The sequence below is a fragment of the Terrapene carolina genome, unplaced genomic scaffold, assembly GCF_002925995.2.
Source record: "Terrapene carolina triunguis isolate 2854851 unplaced genomic scaffold, T_m_triunguis-2.0 Scaffold69, whole genome shotgun sequence".
Lineage (NCBI taxonomy): Eukaryota > Metazoa > Chordata > Testudines > Emydidae > Terrapene > Terrapene triunguis.
This window is the reverse complement of record NW_020664420.1, coordinates 16,790,390-16,808,470: the sequence shown is the minus strand read 5'-3', so window position 1 is coordinate 16,808,470 and position 18,081 is coordinate 16,790,390. Positions and strand designations below refer to the sequence as shown.

General features: G+C 44.4%; 1 protein-coding gene across 1 annotated transcript in view; it reads left to right on the top strand.

Moving 5' to 3' along the window:
* ADAMTS12 (ADAM metallopeptidase with thrombospondin type 1 motif 12) overlaps window positions 1-18,081 on the top strand; it is a 263,062-nt gene that overhangs the window by 240,489 nt on the left and 4,492 nt on the right. Inside the window, exons 19-22 of the mRNA XM_026649042.2 lie at window positions 1,518-2,666; window positions 8,842-8,994; window positions 11,686-11,859; window positions 15,852-15,998. Coding sequence (XP_026504827.1) covers window positions 1,518-2,666; window positions 8,842-8,994; window positions 11,686-11,859; window positions 15,852-15,998 — 1,623 coding nt within the window. The remainder of the gene's footprint in view (window positions 1-1,517; window positions 2,667-8,841; window positions 8,995-11,685; window positions 11,860-15,851; window positions 15,999-18,081) is intronic.

Genomic DNA, 18,081 nt, shown 5'->3' with positions numbered 1-18,081 from the left:
CAAGCTTCCTTATAAAGTATTAACAAAGGATTCATGCAATTCCATTAATTTGGCATCCATCTTCATGAATCCGTGCTACAGAAAACAGAACAAGAGGGCTAGCTCAGCACACTAGTGGGGCATTTATTGGCAAATTGAGAGAATTCAGTTTTGGCTCCATTTCCTATTCAGCAGGTTTTAGGGAACTCTTCACACTCCTCCTTCCCCTTCTGGTTCCCCTCATAGAGTGGAAGGGAGCAGAAGAATCTAGGAAACTAAGAATAAGGTAGGGACTTAGGCAGAACCAGAGGTGAAAGTAAGCTGGTACGGTCCGGTATGGCGTACCGGCAAAAGCCGGTACGCCGTGCCGGACTGGACTGGCTTCTCCAGTGGTGATTTAAAGGGCCCAGGGCTCCAGCCACTGCGGGGAGCCCTGGGCCCTTTAAATCACCGCCGAAGCTCCGGCAGCCGGGCTTGGGCTGGGATTTAAAGGTCCCAGAGCTCCGGCCCCTGCGGGGAGACGCGGGCCCTTTAAAGCGCCGCCCGAGCCCCGCTGCCGGAGTCCAGCGGCGCTTTAAAGGGCCTGGGGCTCCCTGCAGCGGCCGGAGCCCCGGGCCCTTTAAAGCACCGCCGGAGCCCTGCCGCCGCTACCCCAGCCCTAGCCCGAGCCCTGCTGCCCCGGTGTAGCAGCGGTAGGGCTACCGTGGTAATTTAAAAGGCCCGGAGTTCCGCGGCGGCCAGAGCCCAGGGCCCTTTAATTCGCCCCTGAGCCCCGGGGCTCCCAGCCACCTCTGCAGCTGGTAGCTCTGGGGTGATTTGAAGACCCTGGAGCTTCCAGTCACAGCCGGAGCCCCAGGGCCTTTAAATCTTGAAAGGTCCCGCCTCTTCCGGTTGAGACCCCGCCTCTTCCAGTTGAGGCCACGCCCTGCTCAGGACTCCGGCGTACTGGTAAGTCCTTTAAGTTACTTTCACCCCTGGACAGAACCTTTACAAAATATGCTGACTGACAGCAACTGAAGCAAAGAGTATGTAGGGGAGTTTGAAACACAGGTTAGCTTCTGGAGTTGGAGGAGGCTGAAGGGCATTACATGAAAATGCAGCTCTGGGAGACTCAGAGCAACCAAAATTGATCAGGCCAAGGATGTTTTGGGTGGTGGCCTTTTAAGTCTTTGACATTTCTTAAACTTCATGTGGGGATTGTGCAAACAGGACTTGAAAATAATGTGCTCTAAGACGCTCTGTTCAATGGAATGATCCCACTTTGAGATGCTAACTTTATCATTTAATCTGTATCATTTATGTCCACCTTGGGTGACATTCACTATGTACAGTATGTGGGAAAGTATTACAAATCTCCCTTCCGTGAAGAACTCCCCCCTAGGAAAAATCAAAATGCTTGATTCTAGGTGGAAATTTTGTTGTTGATTTTGATAAGAACATTGATTTTTATAGATAGATGCACATTTGGTAATGATGTGTATGAATATGTGGAGGAGAATCAAGAGCTAGGGACTGAAAATTGACTATTTATTTTGCAGTGCACAGTTACGTGTGGCGGTGGGATACGGACTCGTAAAATCAGTTGTGCTAAAAACAATGATGAACCGTGTGATATGTTCAAGAGACCAAATTCTAAGGCTCTATGTGGCCTCCAGCAGTGTCCTTCCACCAGACGACTATTGATACCCCCACTGAAACCAAACAGAGGAAAGATCATAATCAGGAAGACAGCAATTAATCCCAAAAGAGGCCCATCAAGCAGAATACCCATCCCTAAACTAGGCCAAAGATACCAGACAACGACAAAAATACCCGAGTCCCAAAGCACAACTGCTTTGGGCTCTACTTCCTCCAGTCCTGTCCACTCTTCCAAAAAGGACAACATGGAAAAAAGAACATTACAAAATAATTCTACCAGCTCAAATAATGATTATAATTATCCCTTTGTGTTAAATGGAAACAGGTCACACCAAGATAGTACTGTAAGTAATAGTTCAAGTATTGAAAATATAAGAAATGTCCAAAATGTCTCTAACATAGATCCGGACTCTGCTTCAGAAGGGGGCCTTGTTCAGATAGGAGGGGCTAGTCGCACCACCTCATTAACCAGAAATCCAGAAGTAACTCCAGGCTATGATTATTTAACTGAAGAGTCTGACAATACTGATTGGTCCATAGAAGGCAATGAAAAACCTACTGACGTCTCTTACAAAGCCAAAAGCAGCCCTGCAATCAAAACCAGGAGCAAAACTCCAAACATCAGGTCTCATGTCATTACTACTCCCAAAATCTCACCAACATTTTATCAACATGAATCTTCTACACAGTCTACTAGTAGCACAGCAGCAGAAAGACTGTCACCTTCAACAACAGTGAACCTAAAAAGTATCAGTGTGCAAATAGATACACCTGTCATAGAAAAGGCCACCACAAAAGGACCGGTTACAATAAAGCCAGCAATGTTAGATAACGTATCAAGAACCCAGTTTGAAAATGGAACAGAAATGGAACCCTCTGACAAGATAGATTATACCCAAAGCACAAAATCTCCAAGTCGTGAAGATTCTCCAAAGAACCACAATACAGTTTCTGAGGGAAAATTACCCAATGCCACAGAATGGGACTATGCAAGAATCTCCAATATTTTGCATGGTGATGTGTACTGGATAGTGGGGAACTGGAGTGAGGTAAGTGATTTGTAACTTGTAAGATGTGGAGACTTAACTCATTGATCTGATGCTGTGTGCAATTCTGGTCTCCCATGTTTAAGAAAGATGAATTCAAACTGGAACAGATGCAGAGAAGGACTACTAGGATGATCAGATGACTGGACAACCTACCTTATGAGAGAAGACTTAAGGAGCTTGGCTTGTTTAGCCTAACCAAATGAAGGATGAGGGGAGATATGGTTGGTCTCTATAAATACATCAGAAGGATAAACACTAGGGAGGGAGCGTAGTTATATAAGTTAAGGCCTAGTGCTGGCATAAGAACAAATGGATATAAACTGGCCATCAATACCTTTAGGCTTGAAATTAGTTGAAGGTTTTGAACCATCAGATGAATAAAGGTCTGGAACAGCCTCCCAAGGGGAGTAGTGGGGGCAAAAAAACTAATTTGTTGAGGACTTGATAAGTTTATTGAGAGGATGGTATGATGAGGTTATCTACAATGGCATATGGCCCATAGGTAACTGCTATTAGCAAATATCTCCAATAACTAGAGACGGGACACTAGATGGGGAGGGCTCTTTCCCGGCTGTCTGGCTGGTAGGTCTACCCACATGCTCAGGGTCTAACTAATCACCATATTTGGGGTCAGAAAGGAATTTTCCCCCAGATCAGATTGGCAGAGACCCTGGGGGTTTTTCACCTTCCCTTGCAGCCTGGGGCATGGTTCACTCGCTGGTTTGAACTAGAGTACATGGCAGATTCTCTGTAACTTGAAGTCTTTAAATTAAGATTTGAGGTCTTCAGTAACTCAGCCAGAGGTTGGGGTCTATTATAGGATGCATGGGTGAGGCTCTGTGGCCTGCGATGTGCAGGAGGTCAGACTCGATTAGACGTGGGCAAACTATGGCCCGTGGGTCACATCTGGCCCGCGGGACCCTCCTGCCCGGCCCCTGAGCTCCTGCCCTGGGAGGCTAACCCCCGGCCCCTCCCCCGCTGTTCCCCCTTCCCTGCAGCCTCAGCGCGCCGCGCCACCAGCGCAATGCTCTGGGTGGCCGGGCAGCGCAGCTGCAGAGCCTGGCCTGACCTGGTGCTCTGTGCTGCGCGGTGGTGTGGCTGACTCCAGCCTGGCGGTGCGGCTGTAGCGCCGCCAACCACCGGTGCTCCAGGCAGCGCGGTACGGGGGCAGGGAGCAGGTGGGGTTGGATAGAGGGCAGGGGAGTTTGGGGTGGTGGTCAGGGGACAGGGGTGTGGATAGGGGTCAGGGCGGTCAGAGGGCGGGGAACATGGGGGTTGAATGGGTGCAGGGGTCCCGGGGGGAGCAGTCAGGAAGGAGAGGCGGGGTTGGATGGGCCTGCAGGGGGCAGTCAGGGGCAGGGGTTCCGGGGGCAGTCAGGGAGAAGGGGGGGTTGGATAATTCAGGGGTCCGGGGGGGGGGGGGTTCAGGGGGCCAGGAGGGGGGGGGGGAGGGGGGCGGGGGCCAGGCCACACCTGGTTGTCTGGGGGGGCACAGCCTCCCCTAACCGGCCCTTCATACAATTTCCGAAACCCGATGCGGCCCTCAGTCCAAAAAGTTTGCCCGCCCCTGGACTAGATGATCATGATGGTGGTCCCTTCTGGCCTTAAAGTCTGAAGAATGGTCAAGTATATATGGATTCTTGGTTTAATTCAGAATTATCTGAAATATGCATCATAAATCTGAATAAAATATAAGCCATGCCATGAGAAAAGATGGAAAACCAAACAAGAGTGGCTGAAATAAGATAGAATTCCTCTGGCAATTAGGTTAGACCAGTGGTGGGCAACCTGCATCCCACCAGCGGATTACCCTGACGGGCCATGTGCAGCTCATGGGCCACAGGTTGCCCACCACTGGGTTAGACAATTGGATACATACCTAATAATGGGATGCTTATGTGAAATTTATCCACATCTCTTGAGTCTACAAAATTGTGATGTAAATCAAACCAAAATATAACATTTCTAGTATGACCATGGGCGGCGGGTACTGCAGGCCAGGGGAGGCTAAGCCTCCCCAAACAGCCAGCCATGGCTCTGCCCACACTCTGCCCCGGGGTCCCCTCTTGCCTCCCGCGCTTCCCCAGTGGCCCCTGCTCAGGCTGATCCTCTTTCCCGAAGCGGGCAGCACCCCAGGGCTGGGGCTTAGGAACGCTGGGGCTAGGGCAGGCAGCCCGGTGCCCTGGACAGGCCAGGACTCAGGGTAACTGAGGCAGGGCTCCTCTGGACACGGTGGGGGGCTCAGGGCTCCGGCAGAAGGCGGGGTGGGGGCTAGCCTTCCTCAATGGGTGGTTCACACGCCGCCCATGAGTATGATTTTGGTTTGATTAGAACCAGAAATATCAGAACAGTTTTGTTTTTTCAGCACGGGGGGAGAGGAGGGAAATATGATTTTAGATGGATCGTGAGTAAATTAGTGTTTTCCAAGAAATATTGAAGAAACATGATCAGATTTCAATGTCTGATGAACCAGTGCCACCCCACTGAAGGGACTTGTTTGTATTTCTGTCTCTTACACTTATAGTGATCTATCTGTAGATTTGCCATAATATTTTAGTCCATGCTATTAAATTAAAGGTATTCTTCCTGAATATTTCTATGTTTTCCAACCCGTTGTCTGACCAGGTTCATAGAGCTATTTTAACTATTATTGGATGAAGCACAGTTTATTCACTGATTGCCCAAACACATTTTTCAGTCAACTGTTGACACAGTAGATTATTGTGATATTGTTGTTATTGCATTTCACCATCAGAAATCATATCCACCACTGAGGATGCATCCAGATTCTGAGCCATGTCCTGCTTTGTTATGCTGATTGTAAATTCATAACATCAGTGAGCTGGTCCATATTTACACTGGTTTAACTGGTAACAGAACTTGGCCCACAGTTTCTATACAGGGAACAACAATGTGGAGTTCTTTGTTGTCTGTTGAAGTATTTTTAGTTTATCATATTTTGGAACCGGATAGAAGTAGAAAAGGGTTTTTTTGAGGGGGGAGGTTGTATTTTGCCAGCTTATCATAGAAGATAGTTGTGTCGGACCAGCTACCTGAGTAAGAAATTCAATTACCCTGCCTCTGGACATGGAAGAGTGACAGGGCAGCCATAATTATGGCATTAACCCATTTGTCCTGTTATTAACCCTCATCTTCACAGATAGAAAGGAGCCAGTAAAAACAACGAGGAGTCCTAACACCCTAGAGACTAACAAATTTATTTGGGCATAAGCTTTTGTGGGCAAGAACCCACTTCATCAGATGCATGGAGTGAAAGATACAGCAAGCAGTATAAATATTACAACACATGAAAAGATGGGAGTTGCCTTACCAAGCGGGGGGTCAGTGCTAACGAGGCCAATTCAATTAAGGTGGAAGTGGCCTATTCTCAACAGTTGGCAAGAAGGGGTGAATATCAAGAGAGGGAAAAGTACTTTTGTAGTGCTAACGAGACCAATGCAATCAAGGTGGATGTCGCCCATTTCCAACAGTTGACAAGAAGGTGTGAGTATCAGCAGAGGGAAAATTACTTTTTGTAGTGACCCATCCACTCCCAATCTTTATTCAGGCCTAATTTGATGGTGTCCAGTTTGCAAATTAATTCCAGTTCTGCAGTTTCTCATTGAAGTCTGTTTTTGACTTTTTTTGTTGAAGAATTGCCACTTTTAAGTCTGTTATTGAGTGTCCAGGGAGATTGAAGTGTTCTCCTACTGGTTTTTGAATGTTACAATTCTTGATGTCTGATTTGTGTCCATTTATTCTTTTGCATAGAGACTGTCCGGTTTGGCCAATGTACATGGCAGAGGGGCATTGCTGGCACATGATGGCATATATCACATTGGTAGATGTGCAGGTGAACGAGCCCCTGATGGTGCGGCTGATGTGATTAGGTTCTATGATGGTGTCCCTTGAATAGCTATGCGGACAGAGTTGGCAACAGGGTACTCCCATCTTTTCATATGCTGTAATATTTATACTGCTTACTGCATTTTTCACTCCATGCATCTGATGAAGTGGGTTTTAGCCCACGAAAGCTTTGTTAGTCTCTAAGGTGCCACAAGGACTCCTCGTTGTTTTTGCTGATACCGACTAACACGGCTACCACTCTGAAAAAAGGAGTCAGTGTTGTCTTTTACCTGCATTAGGGCTTTCACCAAAACTAAGAATTTTATCTCTAAATAGTTTTAAAAGGGAGGGGGGTGTAATATCCTGTAATAGTCATCTGAGTGTTACAAAAAGTGATGGCTCACTTTTTGAGTCTACCAACAGTCCTTTTGTGGTTTAGGTGAAATTGTCTAGAATGACTGTATGAAACCAGTCACGATTTACAGTGAGTTTGAAAACTCTTTTGAGAAAGTAATAACATCAAATTGAAGGCATTCAGACTAGAAGATGCTTGGCCCATATTTCACACTTTGTCAGAAAAAATGTACAGAGACCAAATGTTGTACCACGGAGACTTGTAATGTAATAGAATAACTCTATACAGCCACTGCTCATTTCACAAGGATTGCACATGCTGAATAGAATAGATAAGGAGCCACACCTCTGTGAATGGACATTCAGGTTTTTGAGTGTCCTGGTCATTACTGCCTGCTTAGTACTAATGGATAATTTCTGCTTATTGTACTACCAGACCAACATGTTTGAATATTCTACTTAAATGTAAACAAAATACAGCAGCAATGCAGAAAGCTAGTGTCAGTCACAATTTTCTATGGCCTCTGAAACGTTTCAATGTTATTTTGATGTTGCTGTTGATTTCTTTCCCCATTCCTAAGGTCAGTTGTTCTATTCAACCAATACGTCTCAACATAGTCATCTTGCTGAGTTCTAAGATAGTAATTATCCAAGAAGTCCGGGCTGAGGAGCAATCACCATGTTCAAGCAAATGTAATAAGAGAATATAAGCAACCAGATCCCACATAAATGCTATGTGCTTTTATTGAGTCCCCTTTTCATCATTTTGCCATAATGTTTGGCTTGTTTGTAAACCGAAACAGGCCTCAGCGGGGGATTTTTTATTTTTTTTTTTTGCATCAATTGATGTTAACATTTTCAAACTATGGTGCCTGAAGTATGTCACCTACATTAAGATTTAGGCGCCTGAACAAAAATTGCTGAAGCCACATCTCTCACTGACTGTTTTTAGCACGGATCAGGTACAGTTCAGGCAGAGACAATGGAAACTTCCTCATGTTGGCCTGCCATTGTGCTTCAGCCTTGATGTAGAGGGAGCACTTTTAGCAGTGAGCAAGTAATTCTGTCTTCCTGTCAACTCAGTCTTGGAACTCTCTGCAAGGTGCAAAATTTGGCTTTTTGGTGGAGGATGTGGACTCATGTCCCCTGGAAACTGGACTGAGATGATCAAATTCATTCCATGTACGACACCAAAGATGCAAAATGATGTAGATTTTTGGCCACTATTGCAATTTGTCTTCTTTATAATCAGCCTCCTCTTCCTGTTTGGTTATTCGGTAGTTACAAATTTTTCAACATCAGACAATCAATTCTAATTCTTAATTATCTCCTTCAGTCACCAGCAGTATTGGCAATAGAGAGGGGAAATAGACAGAGTGGAGTGTAGGCATGTTGACATCTGACCCTAGAAAAACAGAAGTTGGAGGGCCAATGAAGGGCTGAATAATTACAAAAGAAATGCTAGGCTGCCCTTACAGATTTGGAATGGCTCATTAAGTGGAAGAAGTTTACCAGAGAAGAATAGTGCATGCTATAAATCAGAAGATTGTTCCTTTTCATTTTCATAGCCAAGCAGAAGAACTGCACCTAATGTTAACTGAGGCAGCTTCTGTAACTTGAAATCTGCCTCCTGAATATCCTGACCTTTTGCAAGACAGGCCAATTGTTATGGAATCAGGACTATGAAAAAGTCATCCACAAGAGGATCTTTGTGTTAAGCAATATGAAAAAGTTGGAAAACCACTGCACTGTTCACCATGCCCGAAAAGTTAATGCTACTTATGGGTGGGCAGCAGGTACTTCAGTCCATGCCCAACTCTGAGCATTACCTTTTGTTAATTGCTCTCTGCAGTGACTATGACTGACGTTTCAAATCACATGCAACTTCTGGTGTCATTCATTTCCTGCTCTCATAGTTATCAAATGATTTATTAATCTGCAACTGACTTCTACCTTTCATCTCTCAACTGTGCAGTGTTCTACCACCTGTGGTGTGGGGGCTTTTTGGAGACATGTGGAATGTAACAGTAAGAATGAATCTGACTGTCAGCACATTAAAAAACCTGACCCTGCAAGAAGATGTCATCTCCGTCCATGTGCTAACTGGAAAACAGGATCTTGGAGCAAGGTAACAGCATTCAACACTATGTACGTTAGCAGTAAATTCACTAACTTCAGAAACCATGCAGTTTTATACTTAGATTTAAAATGGCTCACTATTTAAAATAATAATTTACTGAGTGAATGCACACATGATTCCCAGTTGATAATTTCCTTTCTCAGCATTCATTTGATAATTTCCTTGCTAGCTTATTTACAGCTAACTTCATTTTGTGTTTGTGGTCTGGGTAATCTTTGCTAAACATATATTACAAATTCTGTTCTCTCTTAATTGCAGAACTTGGGGGTCATGTTTGTTACATCTTGCATGTAGAAATATAGCAATGATCACTTCTTGTATTTTACAAAGTATTTCACAGAGATCTCATGAGGCAAAACTTCCACCGGCTGTATGCATGCTTTCTCTCATTTTTCTTGTGTCTGCAGTGGCATTTCCCGACTATTTTAATCTCACTATCCCTTTGCTACAAACTTTACTATTGTCCTGAACTAATGCCCGTCAAAGTCAATGGAATTGATTAAAGTGGATATAGGAATAGGCCCTAAAATACTTGTAACCTTGCTGCCTGAACTTCAGAGAAATCATTGCCTTATTTCAAACACTGAAAGAAAATGTAGCTGAGAGAATGATTATCCATTGTATTTTATAGACTGTGGAGTCATAGCCTGTTCCCATTACACACATTGTCCCTTGTCAGATTATATATGACTCTTAAAGGTAATATGCAAATTAAAATGATTGGGATTTATCCCTTTTTGCTGTTTTAAGATATCTGAAGAAGGCCTGAAATGTTTTGGTGGTGGTATATAAGTTCATTATTTTATGTCTCTAGTCAATCTAAAAATGCCACCGTCACTTCCATGCTATTCCCTAAACCCCTAACAATGTGTTGAATCACAATATGCAATAATACCAATTAAACAAAAGAAAAATCAGCTAGATCCCAAACTCTTTCCCTTGGTTCCATTCGCAGGAAGTGACATTGCCATTGGAGCAGGAATAGGTCCATGGACAGGAAGTTCTCCAGAAAGGTTGAATCCCTATCGTTAATGCAATATGAAAATTGTACCATTTCAGTGAGCAGCTCAACTGATAAGTGATTTGTGTGTGAAATTCACCCTGTGCAGAAAGCCCACATAAGGACAATACACCATTATGCCTCGTCTACATTACACAGTAGGTTGACGTAAGGCAGCTTACATTGACCTAATTATGTCAGTGTACACACTACTGCCTTGTCCTGCCAATGTAAGTGCCCTACTATAGCGACATAATAACTCCACCTCCACGAGAGACATAGGGCTTATGTCTGTGTGTAGACACTGCATTACTTATATCGGCTGTTAGCTGTCTTGTCAGTTTCACAGCTCCATGGGAGCCGTGAAATTGACAAGAAAGCTGGGCAGCTAGAGCACAGCTGCCTCTGGCTCCCAACTGGGAGGGAGGAGGCCAGAGCCAGGGGGGAGGCAGCTGGGCTCCAGACAGGGAGCGGTGCAGAGGGCTCTCAGCCTCCCACGCTGTCCCTCTTCAGTCCTTGGAAGTGCTCCTGGTGAGGACCCGGCACCACCTACAGAAGGAGGGTAGGTCAACTAACATAGGTCAGTTTATGACTGTAGTGTAGACATGCCCTTAGTCTTATGAGAGCCTTCAAGCCCTCTGTGCAGGGGTGAATTTCACCCTTTTTTCCCCTCCATAAATGTCACTGGTTCTGCGACAAGTGAATGATGTTTATATCACAGACGGAAACTAAAAATCAAGGCTAGTGATTAAGTACTGTAAGCAAGAGACGTTTTAGGGATTATGAGTCTAGCTATGTGGCTAATTTGAGGTAAAAATCTTTGTAATAAAAATTCCTGCCATATTAGCCACCCTGTTATTTTCCTGGAATCTATTGCTACAAACCAAATTACACTCTCATATATAAAAATATGTTTTTGGGGGGTGCTATTTGTTTGCTATGTGGATTTTTAAGAGTGGCGGTTATTATTCTCATTACTCATTGTTGTCATTATTATTATTAGAAACATTTATAAAGCACCCATCACAATAATATTGCTGCATTTCACTGCAGGGCAGTATAAAGAAGGCTGAATTAGATCAGTTGTTTTTTAAAGGCGTATGCTTCGTTGTTTTGGGACTTGATCCTACAAGTTGCTAGGAGTTTAATATAAGGTACCAGAGCAGTGGTCCATCCTGCCTCCAGCACTGACCAATGTTACCAGACACTTCAGAGGAACATGTAACATCCCCACAATGCCCTTGTTTTTCATTACATGATGGTGGGAATTTCCTCCAAATCCTGAATGGTGATTGGCTTATTTCTTACTTGACAAACAAAGCAGTTTAGAATCTATTGCATGTTTAATTGTGGGGGATTTTTTTATGATGTATTATTACTCTCTTACTATGAGACTTTTTGGAACCAACTGTCAGGGCTTCCTAATTAACAAGGCATTTGTATTACTGGTGGATGTTTCAAGCATTCCAGTGATGGTAGGGAAATAATTTTGGCACATTCAGATCTGCTGCGATGAGAAACAGTTTTTCATCCTAATAATACATTGCTCCTAAGAAGAACAGGAAATTCCAGTCATGTTTCACGAGGCAAACATTTGCATTGATCCCCTGGAATGTGGAAATGTTAGCCTGTCATAGGTCTGTGGTTTAAAGATATGCTTCTTTCTGTTCTGTGTACAGTGCTCTACAAACTGTGGTGGTGGTTTCAAGACCCGTGATGTTCACTGTACTGATGTTCGTAATGAGCGAGTTCTACGGCCTTTTCACTGCCAATTATTAGAACATAAACCACAACTGAGCATTAGCTGTAATACAGAGCCCTGCTTCGAATGGCGTTTGGAGCCTTGGAATGAGGTATTGGCCTATAAAACAAGCAATTACAGTGAAGCAATAACTGTCAATTACTAAAGTGACTATTATGGCTCATGCTATTATGTCAATTTACTTTCAAAGGAAGAGATGCAGCTATTACCTAATCACAGGATCTGCAGCTTCTGCTTATGATCTCAGATCACTTAATATAAATGTAAACCACATCTGAGATACTCATAGATCGGCATACAATATATACCCAGATCCTGTAAGGCATACAATATATACCAGATCCTGTAAGGGTATGTCTACACTGAATAGTAAACCCTGGCTCAGATTCAGGTTTAAGCACAAGCCCCCCTACCATCCACATACAAGGCCTTTTGACACACATCAGAAACCTCTCAGGATGCAGGCCTGTAGACACATCCAGGAATATGGGTCTGAGCCCGTGTCCAGCTCTGGCGCTGGTCCAAACCCATTCATTTTGCAGCCTGGATGTAGTGGAAGTCCAGGTTGCCAAGCTCATGTTTGGAGAGTCTGCCAATGTTATCCCATAATTCCCTAGACTTCTGTGACCTAGCGCTTCTATACCCAAACTTCCTACTCTGTTCCCAGGAACAGGAAGCAACCTCCTGGGTCTAATACAGCTATTTGGCATTTAACCTTTCCTTTCCACATGGACTGCTCAACTGGAAACACAGTTAACTCTATCTTGTGTTAGCGATGGTCATCACTAAGAAGCCCCACATCCAGCATGCTGCTAGCTGGCCATAGGAACACCGCGGGATTCTGGTAAATCTGTGGTGTGAGGAGAGCAAGCCCCGTGATTTGCGAAAGTGCACGAGAAATGAGCATATTTATGCAAGAATCTGCAAGGGTATGTCTACATTGCACAATTAGCCTCTGTGGACCTGGGCTTGTGGACTCAGTTTCCAAGCATGTGCTTGAGTGTCCACACTGCATTGTAAACATGGGTTCACCATTGCTGCACTCGGGTCTCACAGGCATACTACATTACACAGACCGTCTGACTCGGGTCTGTGGTTTGAGCTGTATGCACACTGCAAAATGACAGGGTTTGGACCCAAGTCATAATGGGACTCTGGCTATGACCCACCTCCCAGCAGGGACCTAGGACCTGGCTCCAGAGTGCTTGCTCACATGAATCAGACTGATCTTTGTGTGGCTGGAAATGGGGCTTGGGCTCAAACTTGAGTCAGAGCCCAAGTTTAGTGTGCAGTATGGACATACCCTGAGAGGCTGGTAGCATTGGGGATTCACCAGGCCACCAATCAATGCCAGGAGTGGGTCAAGCATCTCAAGACTGCCTATCAAACCAAGGATGAGAACCACACCTTAGGGAACTTCCTGTCTACTTGCCTCTCTGTGAGGAATTTGATCAGGTGCTGGGAACCGTGCCAACCACACAGCCCCCAGTGGTGCATGACGATCTCTTGAGCAGGAATGGCATGCTTATAACCCCAGAAGCAGTGGGTGCAGTGACTTCCTGCATAAAAATGTGATTTATAGACAATAATGCCACAGCTTGTTCATGAAGGTAAAATCCCAATCTCTGGAAAACCCTGGCATCATGCAGTTTGCTGGTGTACAGGGCCGGCTTGAGGACCTGCGGGGCCCAATTCGAATACCCGGCGGCGGTCCGAGTCTTCGGTGGCACTTCGGCGACGGGGGGTCCTTCACTCAGCTCCGGGTCTTCCGCGGCACTGAAGGACCCGCCGCCGCCGAAATGCCGCCGAAGACCCGGAGCGGACCCCCCGCCGCCGAAGTGCTGCCGAAGACCCGCCGCCGGGTGAGTAAAAAATAATTTAAATTAAAAAGGCGCCTAAGGCGCGGGGCCCTCTTAGGCGCGGGCACGGGGCCCTATTCGGGGGAATTGGCCTAAAGCCGGCCCTGCTGGTGTATACCCATGAGCCAACCTCAGTGGTCAACCAGGGCCTGCATAATGATGGAATAGAACCCTTTGCGGTTTATGCACTCATGTGCTCCTGGCAGAGGACAAAATATGGGTATATGAGTCCCATGAAAAGCCCCAGCACAATTTGGGAAGCCCATTCTCTTAAATCTGGTAGTTATTTCAGGAACTGTATTTATACCCACCACCTTTGGGTAAACCATAGTCCTGATTGCTTCAGAAACCTCCACCACCACAACTCCCAGAGTTGACTTTCCAGCACCAAACTGGTTAGCCAGGGACTTGTAGCACAATGGGATAGCCAGTTTCCAGATGGCTATAGCAACCTGCCTCCAGACTGGCATAGCCTCCCCAGGAGTGCTGCCAGCTTTTCCGCTGCCCCGAAATGCCGCCCCCCACAGAGGCGGCGGAAGGTCCCGCCGCGGAAATACCGCCGAGGTCGCCGCCCCCAAATCGCAGCGCCCTAGGCAACCGCCTAGGTCGCCTAATGGGTTGCGCCAGCCCTGAGCCGCCCTCATGTGTGGGTCCTGATACTGGAGGGCTGGGACAAGTGGCTCATAAAGCTCCAGGAATGTCTGCTTCTTTCTGCAAAAGTTCTGGACCCACTGCTGGTCATCCTAGGCCCACCAGTCTGTGCTTGTGGCCCTGCTCCAGAAGCAACAGTCTACATATGGGGAATCTGCCGCTATGGCAACAGGCATGAGCAGCATCAGCCAGGTCGCAGCTGCCATGTCTCTATCCCAGTCTGAGAGGTGCCTATGACTGACAATATCCTGAACAAACCTTATGGAAGTAAGATAAACTTTATTGAATTAAATTAGATCTTATTGAATTAGGGTTAACACCTTTGGGGTATCTTGTATTAATAAAGAAATTGTGCATGTGTTATTGTGGAATTGAAATTGAGTATCTAACTGCCATAGGATCTGTTGAAAATCCAAGCCTAAAATAAGAGAGGGGCTGCAGAGGTTTCGTTTTAGTTTTGTAAAAATCTCATTTGCTGGATTTAGTTTTGCAAAACCAAATCCAATGTGTGGTTTGAATACAGGTTATATTTTATTTATACCACCAAAGTTGTGTGTTTTGTTTTGTTTTGTTTTGTTTTGGAGGAGGAAGGGGTTGGCAAAAAAATTTCAACATTAGCCTATCTAATAAATCTACTAAACCCTCTTGTTTGTCCATGGCTGCTCTTTTCACACTGGAGATATTGTGACACACCACTCCAAATTGTGATTTAAGGATAAAATTCTGATATCAGACCTGCAAGTTGGTCCTCAACTCTGATATTCTGCTTATCCTAAAGGGAGAGAGCAGCTCCGTTTACAGAAAGCAGACCATCAGATAGAGGAAGTTTCATGAAAGCTCAAGAACAACATTTTATCCAAAGTATTTTTGTCCCCTTATATTCCCAGTCATGTATCAAGCCTTTGGTGCATTTCAAGATGCCCCAACCACAACCATGATCACTTTTAAAAACAGGTTTGGAAAGAAAGTTTTAAAAATATCCTCAGTCCATGTTTCTGTATGATGCTTGTTTATTGCCATTTTTGTAGCTAAATGTTTAGTATGTGCTGTATGGATTTTCAATATCCCCAAGCAGCCTCATGAAAGTGAGAGGTTGCATCTCATAAATTTGTCCCAGTGAGCAAAACTTGTACATTAATATTTCAGATTAAGCCTGCAGAAACGTGACTTGCTTTCTGACATTATGACATGAATCATTGTCCCTACTCTAAATCTGAGTAATATTATGTTGCTTTCATTATGAATGTTAGGAGTGAATTTATTAATAAAATTCTGCCTCATACTCCAGATTAATAACAGCCCCTTCCCTGTCCGGGTCATTATAAAAGATTAGATAAATATGTTACTGCAGTAGTTACCTTCATCTTTGGGTCATCAGACTTGATATATGTGCTAAACTATATTTGATAATGTCATAAATTATTTCAGATAAATGTTTCTTGCTACCTGTTCAGTGATTGTGCATTTCTCAAATAAATGTGTTCTCTGCTTCCTTTGCAGCTTGTTTATATTTTTGTTGACCACCCGAAATTGCTTTCTCTCTACTCTTTTCTTGTGTGCTGTTTTATTTTAGTGTTCGAAAACATGTGGTGGTGGTCTGCAAGAAAGACACGTCTACTGCCCAGAAGAGGACTATTGTGACTGGACGGAAAAGCCTAACTCCACGGCACACTGCAATGGGCAGCCTTGTACTCGGTGGATAAATGGGACATGGAGTTTGGTAGGATTCAATCCTTGTTCTTTTGGCTTTTGAGAAATGCATAGTAAAATATACTATGTGGCATCCACCACAACTAAAAAAATCATCCGCTTCAGATACAGAACCTGATCTGGCTAATTAACTCCAATTTTCCAATGTTATCTGGTTAAAATGAATTAATAAGAATCTATTGATAAATTAAAGCCTAAATCTGCTACCCTTGTTCACGTTAAAATCAGTGGTACTGCTCAAGGAGTAAGGAACTGGTCAATGAGAACAAGGATAGCAGAATCGGACCCTTTAATAATTATGCACAGTGTTTGTGAGGTACAGTATACATGGCAAGCCAGTTCTTAGTGCACAGTTAGTGATAAGACTAGAGCAAGGGTCTTCTCAAAAGGCACTGCCCAGTATCTCACCTGAAAGGCCAGCTCAGCTGCGTCCACCAGGCAGATATATTTATATTTTTAATTGCCATGTTGTGGAGCGAATTTTCCACAGTTGTGATACTGTAATTGTATCTGTTTGAAGATTTATCATTTTCTGCCTATTCTCATCCACATGATATTTGCTTTAAACGCTCTGTAGGCAAAAACAGCCGGTTAACTGTATAGGGAAGCTCCATGGGTGGTAGAAGCAGCAAATCTAGACACGGATTCAGGTAGTCTCAAGAGACGAGCAAAGCAGTAAAGGGAAAAAAGAGCTCGGCTTCTTCGGGTAAAGCACATTCTCTGTTACGGACCTGGCTGAGTCCCCTTGGTGGACAGTCACCAGTCTGTTGTAATTGGACCCAGGCTTTGGATCGCGTGTGTTTCCAAGCCATCTGAGCCTAGGCAGCATCTGGTCACTCTTTCTAGCTCTGGGCCTATTGGTATACTCATAGGTGCAGATACCATGTCTAACCCCTTTCCTAGGGATGTGGGTCAGTGGCTCAGACCTCCCAAGTCTCCCCAGTCGCATATGCATACTCCCCCAGAGCACCATATCCATGGATGCTCTGGTTTATAATGTAACTACTCAGGGACCATATGGCAGATAAAATAAGGAGCACAGGCCTTTGCACAGGAGTTTCTAATACCACAGTAACTTTTACTCTCAAAGCATACACAACTTACAGATCTTTAGGAAACACAATTAAAAGCCTTCTATGCTCTCTCCCCTAAGGTTATGCTCACCCCTTCTTGTGAGTATGTCAGTCCTTCGGTCTTCACTGCAGAGGATGTGAGGGAGATCCCCACACCCAAGCCACTCTTTTTAGATGACAAATCTAAGGAGCAGACCCAGACTGAGGTGTCATTAGAGGAGGTTTTGGAACAAATTGATAAATTAAATAGTAATTTCACCAGGACCAGGTGACATTCACCCAAGAGTTCTGAAGGAACTCAAATATGAAATTGCAGAATTACTAACTCTGGTATGTAATCTATTTCTTAAATCTTCCTCTCTACCAGATGACTAGAGGGTAGCTAATATAGCAGTTATTTTTTTAAAAGGCTCCAGAGGCAATCATGGCAATTACAGGCCAGTAAGCCTGACTTTGGTACCAGGCAAATTGGTTGAAACTATAATAAAGAATCAAATATTAGGTATGTATCTATGTACATTATATATGGAGATATACCTATCTCATAGAACTGGAAGGGACCTTGAAAGGTCATCGAGTCCAGTCCTGTGCAGTCCTGGAGATTATGTGTGCAGTCCTGGAGAAGGGACATATACACAATAACCCTTTCCCTCCTATTTTCTTATAACCTAATACTACTTACAAATATTTTTCATAGTAGAAGGTATGTTGCATAAACATCCCACCAACTGTTTTACATTTTTTTTAAAAGCAGAATGTTAAATATAAATTACAATAGTATATGGCAAGCCGTGAGAGGCAATGTGCAATACAATTCTCCAGCTGATGTTTCATTGATGCTAAGAGAAAAAAAGCAAATGATACATGAATTTTCAGCAGAAGGCCATAAAATGGAACTTGAATATTCTGTGAGTCTTATTTATTGGTAGGTTTTTCCATTAACATTGTTCCAGGCATCCAGGGCCGGCTCTAGGCACCAGCAAAACAAGCTGGTGCTTGGGGCAGCACATTTTTAGGGGC